This window comes from Saccostrea cucullata, unplaced genomic scaffold, assembly GCF_032062105.1.
Source record: "Saccostrea cucullata isolate Sc308-1 unplaced genomic scaffold, CSIRO_AGI_Scuc_v1 ctg326, whole genome shotgun sequence".
NCBI classification, from domain to species: Eukaryota; Metazoa; Mollusca; class Bivalvia; order Ostreida; family Ostreidae; genus Saccostrea; species Saccostrea cuccullata.
The window spans coordinates 640660-656635 of record NW_026930161.1 but is presented as its reverse complement, the minus strand read 5'-3'; the positions used below and the strand labels follow the sequence as shown (position 1 = coordinate 656635).

The following is a 15976-nucleotide window of genomic DNA, read 5'->3' as shown; positions in this document are numbered from 1 at the left end:
TTCCTGTTATTTTGAATTTGAACTACTAGTATTCTAGAAATGTTATTCCTGGTACTAGGTGAATTACCTATGGAGGAAAAGCTAGATTATTTTGGTAATATAAACTCCAAAATAAGGACCATATTAATTTTTTATTTGAAACAAAACAAGCAAATCATGAACATTCTCATATACATCTTTCAAACTGAAAATTCTATCATTCATGCAAGAAATAAAGCATATCATTTTTACATTCTAAATAAGGGAACCTCATCCAAGTTTTTTTTTTAATCACAGATTCAAGCCTTCTAGTAAAGATACCAAGAGAAAGTACATGTACCAGTAAGTTTCTCCTGTGATTCTTTTTCTTCTTTGGACAAGAAGACCCTGTTATTTATCCACAAATACCTTAGGAATTCAATTTCTCCTAAAAGTAGAATATTATTTCAATAAATAAAGTGTATCTACATGTATATTTGTCTACATACAATTGAAAATTGCAATCTTTTTTCTGGAGACTGTTGATTTGTTTTCTTCACTTGATTGAAAATGAAACACCACAAGAACATCCCTGTTCAGCTTGGGGATTATTGATAACTCTAAATGCACTCCGAATGAGTTCTTCATGATAGTCAATGGTAGATCCTTTCAGAAATTCCAAAGAGTCTTTATCAATGGCAATTTTAACACCATCTTTTTCATAAACTCTGAAAACAAAGATCAAAGAATGATCCAAATGAATGAATATGCCAAATTATGTACACGTACAGTAACCTTATAATCCCTATTAACCGCCCCTACCCCCATAAGCGCCCCAGGTCTTTTTCAATTGTCAGGAAATAAGGGCTTAGTGAACTTGGTGCCTTTTGTGAAATGTTTCTAATCCTTTTAAAATATACTAATAACATTCTTTGAATTCTGTGAAATCACTGTTTCCCTGGGGTTTAATTTTCATTGTTTTCATAATTACATTGAATTTATGTGCTGATATTTATCCCCCCCCCTTTCAAAGAAGGGAGAGCATATTGCTTTGCTGCTGTCTGTCTGCCAGTCCACCAAGTTTCCATTTATTTACTTGACAGTGGTTGCACATACTTAAATGAAATTTGGTATACAGATTTATCATAAGAATATCAACTAATGTTTTGGGTACGATCGATCCATTTTGGACAGAGTTATGCCCCTTGGACTTAAAAAATTTCCAATTTTTAGCAGTTTCTGTGCATTTTCTTTGCAGAGGTTGCACATATTAAAATGAAATTTGGTATACAGATTTATCATATGAATATCTAGGTCAAGTGCAGTTTTAGATATGATCGAGCCATTCTGGACGGAGCTATGCTCCTTGGACTTAGAAAATTTGCAATTTTTTTGAAAATATGATTATGTCATTTGAAAGAAAGTCAAAAAGTTCTATTTTGACAGCAGTATAATACTAGTGCACAGTAGCAACTTACTTGTCATTATCATGGATTTTTGATTCGATATCAAATTTGTACTGAAATCCTGAGCAGCCCCCACCATCCACTAGTACTCTCAAGTAAGAGTTCTCATCAGCAATCTCTTTCAATCTCTAAATAAAGGATAAAAGTTCTGGAATCAGTACATGTTTATGTGGTGGTCAAACAGGTTTGATCATCGTTTGCTATAGAGGCCAGTTGGTAGACCATCTCAATTAAGATTCAGGGAGCCCAGTTCAAATCCTGGTCTGGTCCATGACCATTTCATTAATTTTCCTTTCCTTGGTACAAATTTGGTGTGGTTGACCATTCCTGGAGTTGCAGGAGAAAGTCGTGTCTTGGCCAATAAGAACTTGTGTTGTGTCTTCAATAGTGAAAACAATATAAGGAAGGAGGAATTTAATGATTTTGTCTGTGGATATCAGCCTGAGTAGCTCAGTTAGTTGAGCACTTGACTAGTGTCATGCAGGGATCCCTTTTTTCTTCTTTGCTATTACATATATAAAAGGTTTAAAATGATATCAGGTCCAAGACTCTCTGTGATACTGTAACAGGAAAGGAGAAAATGTATGGCTGGACCAGGAATGGAACCCAGGACCCCTGCATCTCCAGTCAGGTGCTCTACCAACTGAGCTATCCACAGCCCAAACCATAACATTCCTCCCTCCATTAATGGTCTTCACCCTGGAAGACACAACCCAAGTTCTATTATCCCCTGGCAGGACTTTCACCTGCAATTCCAGGGGTGGTCAATGGCCCCAAATCTGTAACAGGAAAGGCGAAAGACGAAATGAACCCGGGACCCCTGCATCTCTAGTCAGGTGCTCTACCAACTGAGCTATCCACACCGATATCCACGGCCCAAACCATTACAATACCATTGATCAGGTTGGGACCACTCACCCAAATGGGATATAATAGTCCGTTTGGGATATAATATCCCAAATGGGCTATAAATTTACAGTGCAAAAATTTAAAATTTTTATTTTGGCTATAAATATCATAAATCCGCATCAGGACACTTAAAAAGGAATAACTTTTGGTAAGCAAGTTTTTCTGCAACCCTACAGTTTGTAAGATTGATCCCCAAGAAGTTATGGAACTTCTGAGGGATCAATCTCCTAAACAATGGACATGCAGAAAAACTTGTCAAACAAAAGTTTATTCCTTTATAAGTGTCCTGATGCGGATTTATGATATTTATAGCCAAAATAAAAATTTTCATTTTTTGCACTGTAAATTTATAGCCCATTTGGGATATTATATCCCAAACGGACTATTATATCCCATTTGGGCGAGTGGTCCCAACCTGTTGATAATACCTTCAGAATGACTGATTTATCAGGGATTAATCATTAAAGTTTTTAAACAATGAAATAGGAAAAGCTATTTTGATGGTTCTGCCCTCACTTACAGTCACACTGTCTTACATATTAATACCTTTACACACGAATCACTGAGTTTTATCATCTCTGCATCATTTGTCATCTTTTTCATTCCAAGATGGAAAGCTCTTTTATCACACCATGTCTTTTGACTGAAATTTGATCATTTATGAGAGCTATAAAAAGTTTCTGATGACTTCATTTTGTTGTTGTGGGAGCTTGTAAGGTATAGCTTTTTACATAACACTTGGTTACATCATCTGGGTTTTTTTTTCAACTCTACTGAGGCGTAATTTTATAAATTACCAACGATGACGCTGTATATTATGATTGCAGAAACATACCTTGCTGGACAAAGACGTGAAATGGTGTGACTAGTCTTCCGAAGCAAGTTCAGAGTCCGAAATGTCTGCATTTTTAAATTTCTTTACAGCGAAAATGACATTTTAGGGGAATGCCTATTTGAAGACCTACAGGTAAACAAGTAGAGCTTTTCAAAAAAGCTTACCGTCTTTAGCAACAATTTTAAAGCAGTAAACAGATCTATACTTAACAGGCCGTATAATTCTTTTGAATTTCTTGATTTTGTATTTCTAAATTAGCTTTTTACGGGCATTAGCCCTACCACGGTTGTCGCTCGGTCATCTCCGTAAACTTTGACTGGCCGAGAGCTTTCGTCAAACCTCGGCTGATTCCCATTCACTCTTCAAACAAGAATGGGAAAATGAATGATAACAAATTGTAAAACTTGCAAGCAATAACTATCAAATTTTATTTATAATGAAATTAAAAAGACCTTTTTATTTATTGCTATAAAAAATATCATGCTATTGAGAAATAATTACTGCTGATTTTGTTGTTCGTTTTGTCATTTTTTTAAGATTGGAAATCTTGCAAAATTGTTAAGTCGTACGAAAAATAGATCATCAGAAAGTTATCTCCCTTGCCGTGAACAGCATTTCAACCAATGAAATAATTGAAAATTTTCTCATCATGCAATTTCTACCAATCACAAAAGAGAGGAAGTGCATAGTCCGAAGACTGTAAAAAACTTCAACTATACAATACCGTCTTCCAAGGAAGACGGTAATGAAGACCTACGGAAGACCTACGGAAGACCTACAAAAATTGGGGATATATATATGAAATCTGATATGATAATCTTATTCAGCATGTCTTAAATATAAAATATATCTAAAAATATTACATAAAAATACGTTTTAAACAGTGTTTTTGGAGCTCGGTATGAGGAACTATTTTTTCTCCCAAACGAACTAGCGCAAGAAAGACAACTCTTGTTGAAGTGTCAATGTACAAAATCAGCCAAAGAATATTTCCTATTTGTTTTTGTTTTTTTCATAGAAGATGAATTTTTTTTCTTGAATATATTATAATAAAAAAAAATAAAAATAGAGCACTAATTGTAGAAAATTATAATTTATGAATTGATAGTAATAATTTTTTAAATTAAATTAAAAATGAATTACATTACTGTAATATATTGTAAATAAAAGAACTCTTAGCCATAGTTGTGAACTCAATATTTCTCCATTTCTGATTAATTTTTATTAATTTTTATATTTCTTGAATTCATAACTATGTTTCCAGATCCTACGACGTGGACGTGGTTCTTTACAGGATCCTTTTATTTATTTTTTTTTTTGTTTTTGTTTTTTTTTTTTGAATTTTTTTCTTAAATAATAATTTAACATATATATTTTGGCATGCCTATGTACAACATATGAAAAAGGAAAAAGAGCTAACACATCTCTCTACACAGCCGTCAAGCGGAGGAGATTCAGATGGTTAGAAATAATTGTCATTTAAACTAACACATCTACCTGCACAACCGTCAAGCGGAGGAGGTAAGAAGGCCAGAAATGATCAAAAAAAAAATTATAAAATCAAAAAAAAAATTAATAACTGGTTTGCATATCTATATCTGTTCCTCATCTGAAATCCTACCTAACCTAGCAGTCTCCCCCTGGGTACTTTGGTTTCTTATTAGGAATGGTTAAAGTTTTTGCTGTTCTTACTCTTTTGATTTGACCAGGTTTTTTGGCGATACGGTTGGTGGTTGGAATTGTCAAAAGAGCATCGCCTGAAGTTTGAAGTTTTGACTGGTTTTGGTATTTAAAAAATTTAACTAAAAATTTGGTGCGTTGCTCATTTGTCATTGCTAGCCAAGCAGAATGAAACATTGGTATTGTATTTAAGAAACCACTGTTGACTCTAAATAAACACACACAGGCTGAGTGGGTCTTGTGTTAATTGTTATCAAAACATGGACATCCTCCAATATCTCTTGGTGTTTGTTGGTATTGTGATATTTAATCCAATAATCCTTCAAAGTGATAATCCAGTTATAAAAAATAATAATTTTAACAATTAAAAAAAAACTTTATACACATAAAGTAATAAAATGTTAAAAATTGTTTATATATTTAAAAAAAATTTTTTTTTGTTAATAATCAGAAAAAATAAAATATATATAATTATAAATGCACTCTTATACATTTAAATATATGAAATAATGTTGAATAATATTTGAAATAATTTTCATTAAAATTCCAATGTCAATTCAATGTAAATATACTGGGTTATAACATCGCTGTGGTCTCTTGTTTACAAGTCGACGCGAGTTATCGTTCTTGCGATAGTTCGTTTGGGAGAAAAAATAGTTCCTCATACCGAGCTCCAAAAACACTGTTTAAAACGTATTTTTATAAATTTTTTTTTTGATATATTTGATATTTAAGACATGCTGAATAAGATTATCATATCAGATTTCATGTATATAATACACATTTGCGTCAATCGGCAATCCTCGGCTGACTCCGCTCCGCTCCATTCAAACCTCGGATGTGATTGGTGGAGGAATACGCATCAGATCCTTACATTTCTCCGCCGGAAACTGCCTTATCACTCATTTCATATTTCGCTCTGCATAACGTTCTTTGAAAATGTTTCTTAATTTGTGGAATTATTTATCGTAAACAGGTTTGATTACAAACTCATGTAAGTAAGCTTTGAAAGCAAGAAAAAACTGTTGAGTGTGCCACAAAATAACTCCGATTTCAAATGTATGACATTTGAAAGAAATTCAAATAAGATCACATGACTGAATCAGCAAGATGGTAGATCACCGTTGACGTCCGAGGTTATGTGCGAGGTACGAGTCATCCGAGGAACTCCGAGTGCATTTGCGTAGGTCTTCCGTAGGTCTTCCGTAGGTCTTCATTTACCTGTAGGTCTTCAATTAGGCAGGCCGCATTTTAGAGGGGACAGAAAACAACTCAACGTTATTGTACATATTAAATATACAATTATATGTTGTATTCAATCCAAACGCTCCAACGACTAGAACATGGTGCGTTCAATTTCCTAAATATCAATACTATCGTACATAGATAATTTGGGAAAATGATATAAAATAGGCTTTTGGAAGAGTCTTTTTTCTCTTTTGATGTATATATAAATAAACGTTTTTAATGATTACGAACGAGAGCATATACAGCATGTATTCATAGTTGGAGAAGAACAACTCGATGTCTAGTTTTCTTCGAACCGAGTAAGCCTAGAGATGTCGGCCAGAAATCCAGGACAGGTGTTTGATCCAAGTTGGTTTGACAATATTTATGTCAATTTACCCGCTGTGAAGCGCAGGGCAGAGTCCTTAGGAACTCGCAGAACAGTGAAGAAACAATGGCAAGCAGCATGGTTGCTACGTGCAGTAACGTGCATTGATTTAACAACTTTGGCAGGGGACGATACTCCATCAAATGTTTCAAGGTGCTCTATTTTTAGTTTTGCCAGATTTTAGTTCAGTGCACTAACTATACCCTTCTTGTAATTGACAATGGTACTTCAAGTAAATGTTTATTCCATTGAGATGACTGTCACTATAATAGGTGTAGAGCATTAGAGCATACTATACGCTCATTTTGCAGTTGTATGTGTCTGTATGTTATACCTCTTATTTTCATTTTAAAAACTATATAAAAGTTGACCCTGTGAAATTAAATTTGCCCTTTGGTTCTTATTTCAGGTTATGTTTTAAGGCTGCAAATCCTGTGGGGAAGGACATCTTGAAAGCAGTTGAAATGGAAAATGAGGGCATTTCAGTTGGTGCAGTGTGTGTGTATCCCAACCGAGTAGCTGATTGTGTCAGGTTTCTCAAAGCTGCCAATCGTCCTGATATTCCAGTAGCCTCTGTAGCAACAGGATTCCCAACAGGACAGGTCCCGCTTCAAACACGACTAGAAGAGATCAAAATGGCAGTAGCAGACGGAGCCAAAGAAATTGACATTGTCATCAATCGTCAGTATGCTTTGGAGGGAAACTGGAAAGGTGTGTATGATGAGGTACGCCTGATGAGAGAGGCTTGTGGAGAGGCCCATATGAAGACCATCCTAGCCACGGGGGAGTTAGGTTCCATGGTTAATGTTTACAAAGCAAGCATGGCGTGCATGATGGCAGGAGCAGATTTTATCAAGACCTCCACAGGAAAAGAAGGAGTAAATGCCATTTTGCCAGTGGCTCTGGTCATGGTGAGAGCTATTCGGGAATACTACCAGCGAACTGGGCATAAAGTTGGATTCAAACCTGCAGGGGGAATAAGAAGTGCCAAGGATGCTTGCACATGGCTTTCCCTAATGAAAGAGGAGCTTGGAGATGAATGGTTGTTTCCTCATCTTTTTCGTCTTGGAGCTAGTGCGCTCTTAATAGACATAGAGAGGCAGCTTTTCCATTACGTATATGGCAGATATGCTGCTGCACATGAAATCCCTATGTCATAATATAATGATTTTATATGAAATCACAGGTGACTTTTTAGAATGTTTTCACAATAAGGAGAGCCTTATAAAAGCAAGTATGTTAGTCTCCTTATTTGTTTCCCTTAGTCTCCTAATCTGTTTCCAAGTATATTGCTAGACTATGTGGATGTTTTTTAACACAGTACATGTACTTAAACTGTGTATATGATGATTAATTTGAATCTCCTACAGCCTGGTTTTTAATTGAAATTGTTCATATTAATATGTTTATACTAAAAATCAAATAATTTATTGTTATTTCCACACAATATACATGCATACATGTATCTAGAATGGGTATGTTTCTTGTTTTATGAATAATTGACTGTACCTTAAAAGTTAAGAATTTGTTTTATTTTATGTTGATTGAGTGACAGAAATGCATTGAGATGGGCTCCATATATTAAATTTGATGGATGTTTATGTTAGACCTTTGGGCAGCTATATTTGGAGGGGAGGTTGAATTTTAAAATAAAAAAGATTTTTTTTTTGTTCAAGATATTTATGAATTGGAATTATTTGGCGACTGTTTAATATATGTACTATGGTACATGTAATTATATTTAATAATTACGAATTCATGGAATCTAGTCATTTTTTTTTAATCAAGAGGCAAAAATTCAGCAAACAATAAATTCCAATTTTTAGTGCAATTGGTCTATAGTTCATTGGTTTCATGGCAAAACTATGTGTTCATATCTTCTTCCAAAGATACTAAAGAGTAATTAACTGCCAGTGTTATTTTCTTCTATACCAGCACTCTCAATAAAGTAAAACATTCAAGAAATTGTGAATGAGATATTTGTCAGAGCTCATTATATAGAGGTGAAGAAAACTTCATATTTTGTTTAATGCAAACTCTGTGATAAGCTTTCAGTGGAAAATAAGCAGTATTATATGTAAGGGGAATTTTCATTCCCATAAGGTTCAATCAATTACCATATCTAGTTTTCCATAGACTAGCACCATTATCATGAGCCCTTTTGATTTTGTTTGACTAAATAATAATTAAATGAATAACTGATTTGTAAAAAAAAATATATATATATTTATATACTTTTTACTAGGTTTCATTTTTTTTTAAAAGATATGTATCATAAACAGTTGAACTTTGATATCTCAAACACTATCTTAAATACCACGGATATGTTGAAGTGATTTGGAAGCCCCATTTATTTTTACATCCTTGATATTACAAATCCTCAGATACTAGTGCAGTATTAGTATCTCAGTTTCCTCACATGGTCTTTGAGATATAACAAAGTTTGACAGAATGATCGTTAGAATTTTTCTGTTGTACTGCTAGAACATTATTATGATAAATAAAGTTGGAGTGCTAAATGACACAATTGAAATTGTGTTCATAATATTGTTACAGATGTATTTTGCATGGCCAGTAGCTTTATCCTTGCAAATTTGCTTTACACCACACTTCACAATGTTTTTTTTTACTCAATGGAGGCATTTTTTGAAAAAATCAAATTCACAAGTAATATGCCATATTTATCACCAGTTATGGAGATTGAGAAATTAAGACAACTGAGGAGTGACTGTGATTTACCTTAGCTAGCATGACCTTCAAAGTAGGTCATCCATTGACTCAAAAGTTCTTGCTACCAAAGCTATATTTTTAAAAAGTCCAGCCTATAGTACAAGGTGGGAGAGTCTTTTTATGCCCCCCTTCGAAGAAGGGGGGCATATTGCTTTGTTGCTGTCTGTCGGTCCATTTAGTTTCCGTTCATTTTCTTCACAACTGTTGCACATACTGAAATGAAATTTGGTATACAGATTTATCAGGGAAATATCTAGGGCAAGTTCTGTTTTGGTTATGATCGGACTATTTTTGACAGAGTTATGCCCCTTGGACTTAGAAAAATTCCACTTATTAGCAGTTAGAAAAATTCCACTTATTAGCAGTTTCCATTCATTTTCTTTGCAGAGGTTGCACATATTGAAATGAAATTTAGTATACAGATTTTTCAGCTGAATATCTAGGTCATCTTTTGTTTTGGGTACGATCGCACTCTTTTTGACAGAGTTATGCCACTTGGACCTAGAAAAATTCCACTTATTAGCAGTTTCCATTCATTTTCTTAGCAGAGGTTGCACATATTGAAATGAAATTTAGTATGCAGATTTTTTAGCTGAATATCTAGGTCAAGTTCTGTTTTGGGTATGATTGCACCATTTTAGACAGAGTTATGCCCTTTTGGACTTAGAAAAAATCCAATTTGGGGGGAGGGGGGCATAAGTGTTTTACAAATATATCTCTTGTTTATCCTAACCTCATAATGTTGTGTGATAGAAGTGTGTCCCACTTTATTACATTCAATAATCCTAACCCCATCCCCGTGCACCCCCACCCCAAAGCATTACTACTGGCCTGCCATATGGATCACAAGAAGAAATGTAAAAACATAGGTAATCAAAGACTACAAAGGTCACCTCAATGAATTTTATCAGTGTTAGTGATGCAGATCGAATATTTTTTTTTTATTTAGTGTACATCCTGAATTCAATATCCATAAAGTTTGGTTGAAGAACGACTTACAATTTTTTTGAAATGAATTTGCTCGAACAACTTGAACCTGGTCACAAATCAAGAAAATGTTTCTTTCATTTCCAACATCCGAAGAATTAATGTCCATCCTTAGATGCATCATCAATACAGGTTTAATCATAACGGGCCATAAAATTACAGAGCTAATCCAAAACATACCCTGATCTCTCATCTGGAAAATGTAGGACAGGTCCAGCATCCAAAGCAAGTCGGATAGTGTTCATCCCACCAAAAACTCGTCCATGTTAATTTGATTAAAGTATGGCTAAAATTCACTCATCTGAAAAAGCTAGGTCAGATCCGGCATCTGAAGCAGTTTTATTTCATCCCAAGATGCATCATCCATGCAAATATGGTCCAGGTAGGTAATTTATAGTAACTTAATTGGGAATGGACCTGCTCCTAAAACTTTAACAAGGACACCAATGCAGACACCAACGCCTGGGGTATAGACTATAGCATCATAAAGTTCATCTTCACTTGGTGAAGATGAGCTAAAAATAAACAGGTGGTCTCAGATGTAATTTTCAATGACTGAGTATGGACATTTGTACATGTATGTTGCAAAAAATCAGCCAAATGAACACTGAGTGCAAATACATGTATTAAAATTGCTGAAATTTATGCTATTTGGGTTGAAATGGACATGAGCATGACCCAACCTATCTAAAAATGCAAGCTATCAATTAATGTATTTTTAATAACAGATGATGGATAAACTATCCCTGATGAGTTGGACGCTTGCTTAATTGTGTTGAAACTATTGATTCATGATGAGCTTAAATCTGCATGTACAGGTCCATATATTCAATCTCCCTGGAAATCAAACTGAATCCTCCCTAACCCACCCCCAGGCACAATTTCTGCACACACACAAACACATAAAAAGATGGGGAAAATTCACCTCAGCATACAATATGTTTTCTAGAATGTAATTCTTTTGAATATCCAGCTAGATCAAGCTCTAACAAAACAATTAAGATGTGTCTGAGAAATACTGATGCCCCCTTATGGCCACATAGCGAAAGTAAAATTAGCTTCCAAATGCAGCTTAAATATATTGATACCCAAAGTCAGGCCTTCTCACAAGAAATATAAATGTAAAATATAAAACACCAGCACCACCTGTTCAAAAGTTATCGACAAGATTAAAGTATTTTTAAAGGTAGATCAGACTTTGGGGTCAAAGTCAAAGGTCAAGGTTGTGGTTTCTAAAGAAATGCTTTGTCACAAAGATTACATATGGGAAGTATGAAAGCCCTAGCCCTTACCGTTCAAAAGTTATGACCAAGGTTTAAGTTTTTTAAAAGTACATCAATCTCAAAGGTCAAAAAGTCAAAGTTGTTGGTTTCCAATGGAGGCCTGGCCTTGTCACTAAGAATACATTTGTGAAGTATGGAAGTCCTCGCACTAACCATTCAAAATTCATTGCCAAGGATAAAGCTAGTTTTTTCCTTGTCACAAAAAATACATATGTGAAGTATGAAAGTCCGATAGCACCAACCATTTAAAAGTTACGGCCGAAGCAAAAGTTTGGAATTTTGGTGTAAAAGTGTTTCAAACTCCAAGGTTAAGATGTCAAATTTGGTGGTACCCAAAGAGATGTCTTGTCACAAGGAATACACCTGTGAAATATTAAAGGCCATATAATCCCACCCAGTCAAAAGTTATTGGCAAGGTTAAATTTTTGCGAACAAACAGACAGACAGACAGACGGACAGACAAGGCAAAAAGGTTAAATTTTCTCAAATGCAAATCAAACCTGTTTATACACAAAGTAGGGTTTTTCTCACAAGAAATACAATATAAATACGAAATATAAAACCCTAGCACCACCTGTTCAATAGTTATGGCCAAGGTTAACGTTTTTTAAAGGTAGGTCAAACTCCGTGGTCAAGGTTAAAGGGTCAATGTTGTTGTTATTGAAAGAAAGGCCTTATCACAACGATTACATATGGGAAGTATGAAAGCAATAGTCCTAACCGTTCAAAAGTTATTGCCAAGGTTAAAGTTTTTTTAAAAAGTAGGTCAGACTCCAGAGTTAAGGTCAAAGGGTCAAAGTTGTTGGTATCCAATTAAAGGTCTTTTCACAAGGATTACATATGTGAAGTATGAAAGCAGTCGCCAAGTTATGGCCAAGATAAAAGTTTTTTAAAAGTAGGTCAATGTTCATGGTCAAAAGGTCAAAGATGTTGGTATCCAATGAAAGGTCTTGTCACAAGGATTACGTACTTAGTATGAAAAGATTGAAAGCCCTAGCCCTTTCCGTTCAAAAGTTATGGCTAAGGTATGTTTGGAATTTTGGTTTGAAAGTGTGTCAAACTCCAAGGTCAAGAGGTCAAATTTGGTGGTACCCAAAGAAAGGTCCTGTCAAAAGGAATACACCTGTGAAATATGAAAGCCATAGTCCCATCCAGTCAAAAGTTATTGGCAAGGTTAAAGTTTTTGCGGACAAACAAACAGACAGACAGACAGACGAACGGATACGACAAAAACTATATACCCCGAAAGTTTGTTTACGGGGCATAAATAAACATGCTTTTTGTAACCCAAAATAAAAGATTTGGGACCGAATACTAGTAGTTTTGGTCTCTATCTTTTTTATTCTCCAAAAACGTCACATTGCCATAATTTTTGAATGGTTGGCATTAGTTCTTTTAATTTGTATTCTTTATGAAAGAAGTGTGTCCCACTTTATTAAATTCAAAAATCTTTTCTGCACTACCATCATATTTGACCACTTGACCTTGGATATTGACTAATTTTTACAAAATTTCACCAGTCTATAACCTGTCTAGTTTTTGGGTCTGCCAGGGACATCAACGATAGTATGAAACAGGATAATCTGCATAAAAGCCCGTTATGCATATAAATTATCCAATGTTTCCAAATATCTTTGATGTCCCTGGCATACCCAAAAAACTAAACATTGATTCCTTATTGTATTCCTTATATTTTTGTCCCTCGCTTTTGCTAAAGCGAGGGGACATTAAATCTCATTCGTCTGTCCGTCAGTTTGTCTAGCTGTCCGTCCGTCTGTCAGTCCGTCAAAAAAACTTTAACCTTGTCCATAACTTTTGATTAAGTGGAGCTATGACTTTCATATTTCATATATGTATTTCTTGTGACAAGACCTTTCTTTGGGTACCACCAAATTTAACCTTTTGAACTTGACCTTGGAGTTTGACCCAATTTTTCACAAAAAATCCGCACTTTTACTTTGGCCATAACTTTGGAATGGTGCATGTAGATACTAGGACTTTCATATTTCACATATGTATTCTTTGTGGCAAGATCTTTTATTGGATACCAATAACCTTTACCAGTTGACCTTGGAGATTTCTGAACATATGAATAAAAAACTTTAACCTTGGCCATAACTTTTGAACGGAAAGAGGTAGGACTTTCATACTTCACATATGTAATCATTGTGAGAAGACCTTTCATTGGATACAACGAACTATGACCTTTTGACCTTGATCTTGGAGTTTGACCTACTTTTTAAAAACTTTAACCTTTGTCATAACTTTTGAACGATATGTACAAGGATTTTTATATTTCACATATGCATCATTTGTGGCAAGACCTTTCATTGGATACCAACACCTTTGACCTGTTGACCTTGACCTTGGAGATGTCCGTACGTGTGAAAAAAACATTAATCTTGACCATAACTTTTGAATGGTAAGGGCTAGGGTTTCATACTTCAGATATGTAATCCTTGTGCAAAGTCCTTTCATTAGATACCATGAACTTTGACCCTTTGACCTTGGAGTTTAACCTACTTTTGAAGAACAAACCTTGACCATAACTTTTAAGGGGTTAGGGCTAAGGCTTTCATGTTTCAAAATTTAATTCTTGTGACTAGGCCTTTCATTGGATATCACGAATAACCTTGACTTTCGGGTAATAATATATTTAATTTGCATTTAAGAAAAATTTAATCTTCGCTATGTTGCCATACGGGGTCAACAGTGTTCGGGGTATATAGTTTTTGCCTTGTCAGTCTGTCTGTTTGTTCGCAAAAACTTTAACCTTGCTCATAACTTATGACTGGTTGAGACTATGGCTTTTATATTTTACATGTGTATTCCTTGTTATAAGACCTTTCTTTGGGTACCACCAAATTTGACCTCCTGACCTTGACCTTGGAGTTTGACACACTTTTACTAAAAAATCCAAACTTTTGCGTTGACCATAACTTTTGAATGGTTTGTGCTAGGACTCATACTTCACATTTGTATTCTTTCTGACAAAACCTTCCAATGGATACCAACAACTTTGGCCCTTTTACCTTGACCTTAGAGACTGACCTACTTTCCAAAAACCTTGACCTTAGCCACAACTTTTGAATGGTAAGGGCTAGGGCTTTCATACTTCACATATGAAATCCTTGTGACAAGACCTTTCAATGGATACTATAGTACCAAGAACTTTGTCCCTTTGACCTTGACCTTGGAGTTTTAACTACTTTTTAAAAACTTTAACCTTGGCAATAACTTTTAATCGGTTAGGGTTAGGGCTAGGGCTTTCATACTTCAAATATGTTATCCTCGTGACAAGGACTTTTTTAGAAACCAAGCTTGACCCTTTGACCTTGACTCCGGAGTTTGACTACCTTTAAATAACATTAACCATGCATGGCCATAATTTTTGAACAGGTAGTGCTAGAAAATTTGTATTTCACATTTATATTTCTTGTGAGAAGACCTTACTTGGGGTACAAACATTTTTTATTTGCATTTGAGAAAATATAACCTTTGCTTTGTTACCATACGAGGGCATCAGTGTTTCATAAACACATTTTGTTTTCTCTATGAAAACTCTTTGAAAGCTAGATGAGTTGATTTCTTAATAATTCAACCGGAATGGGATCGACAAGCGAAAGGTCAGGAGCTAATTAAGACGGCATAATATGCATGTAAAAATCTTGTGCGTCTGTCTTTGTGTTGACGTCAGTGGGGGAACTACTGAACTTGAATATTGGCAGGCCTCGTGAAATTTTCCCCCGCTTAAAATTGCGAAAGCGAGGGGACATGAAATCTCATTTGTCTGTCAGTCTGTAGGTATGTCCGTCTGTCACAAAAACTTTTACATTGGTCATAACTTCTGAATGAGATGCGTTAGGGCTTTCATATTTTCACTTGAATATTACCTGTGATAAGATCTTTCTAAATATTCTATGAATTTTGACCCTGTGACATTGATCATGAAGTTTGACGTACTTTTCAAAAATATTAATTTTCCTTATACATGTACATGTAACTTTTGATTGAGAGGAGATATTTCTTTCATATTTGTGCATTATCTGTGACAAGATGTTTCCGAGCATGCTATGATTTTTAGCCCTTGACCTTCATGTTGACCTTATTTTCAATTTTTTGTTTAACTCTTGTTAATGCCATATGACGGGGTGTCCATAAATAATTGATACAATATGCCAAAAATAATGGCATCCCACCCACTAAGACACCGAAAGCGGGGGGACCACAATTCTTTGAAATTGCTTGTTTAAATCTATTAAACATTTTTTTTTTTCAAATCTATATTTATAATTTTATTTCAAAATGAAAAGTAAATAAGAGGGATCACTGTCTATAATTTGTTTGGTATGCCAGGGACATCAACGATAGTTGGAAACATTGGATAATTTAGCATATCGGGCTGGGAAAGTGCATGATTCCATAATAAAATTTAACATGTATCAGATATTAATAGAGAACTGTTTTTAAAAAAAATTATTTACATTTATATTGGTTATAAATTGACTAAATT

General features: G+C 34.7%; 2 protein-coding genes across 2 annotated transcripts; one reads left to right on the top strand and one right to left on the bottom strand.

Moving 5' to 3' along the window:
- Positions 1-112: 112 nt before the first annotated feature.
- LOC134283093 (iron-sulfur cluster assembly 2 homolog, mitochondrial-like) lies at positions 113-3277 on the bottom strand. Its single transcript, XM_062765528.1, has 4 exons — positions 3169-3277; positions 2880-2976; positions 1437-1552; positions 113-686 (listed from the first exon to the last, which is right to left on the bottom strand). The coding sequence occupies exons 1-4, from the start codon at positions 3237-3239 to the stop codon at positions 515-517; spliced, it is 456 nt and encodes a 151-aa protein (XP_062621512.1). The 5' UTR covers positions 3240-3277; the 3' UTR covers positions 113-514.
- A 3098-nt stretch (positions 3278-6375) lies between these two features.
- LOC134283125 (deoxyribose-phosphate aldolase-like) lies at positions 6376-8284 on the top strand. Its single transcript, XM_062765580.1, has 2 exons — positions 6376-6616; positions 6873-8284. The coding sequence occupies exons 1-2, from the start codon at positions 6408-6410 to the stop codon at positions 7621-7623; spliced, it is 960 nt and encodes a 319-aa protein (XP_062621564.1). The 5' UTR covers positions 6376-6407; the 3' UTR covers positions 7624-8284.
- The last annotated feature ends 7692 nt before the right edge of the window (positions 8285-15976 follow it).

Coding starts and splice junctions, on each gene's coding strand:
- LOC134283093 (XM_062765528.1), bottom strand. CDS start 3,239: ATGCAGACATTTCGGACTCTGAACTTGCTTCGGAAGACTAGTCACACC. Junction 1,553..2,879: donor TCAGTGATTCGTGTGTAAAG/GTATTAATATGT, acceptor TCCTTTATTTAG/AGATTGAAAGAGATTGCTGA. Junction 687..1,436: donor AAAATCCATGATAATGACAA/GTAAGTTGCTAC, acceptor CTTTGTTTTCAG/AGTTTATGAAAAAGATGGTG.
- LOC134283125 (XM_062765580.1), top strand. CDS start 6,408: ATGTCGGCCAGAAATCCAGGACAGGTGTTTGATCCAAGTTGGTTTGAC. Junction 6,617..6,872: donor ACTCCATCAAATGTTTCAAG/GTGCTCTATTTT, acceptor TTCTTATTTCAG/GTTATGTTTTAAGGCTGCAA.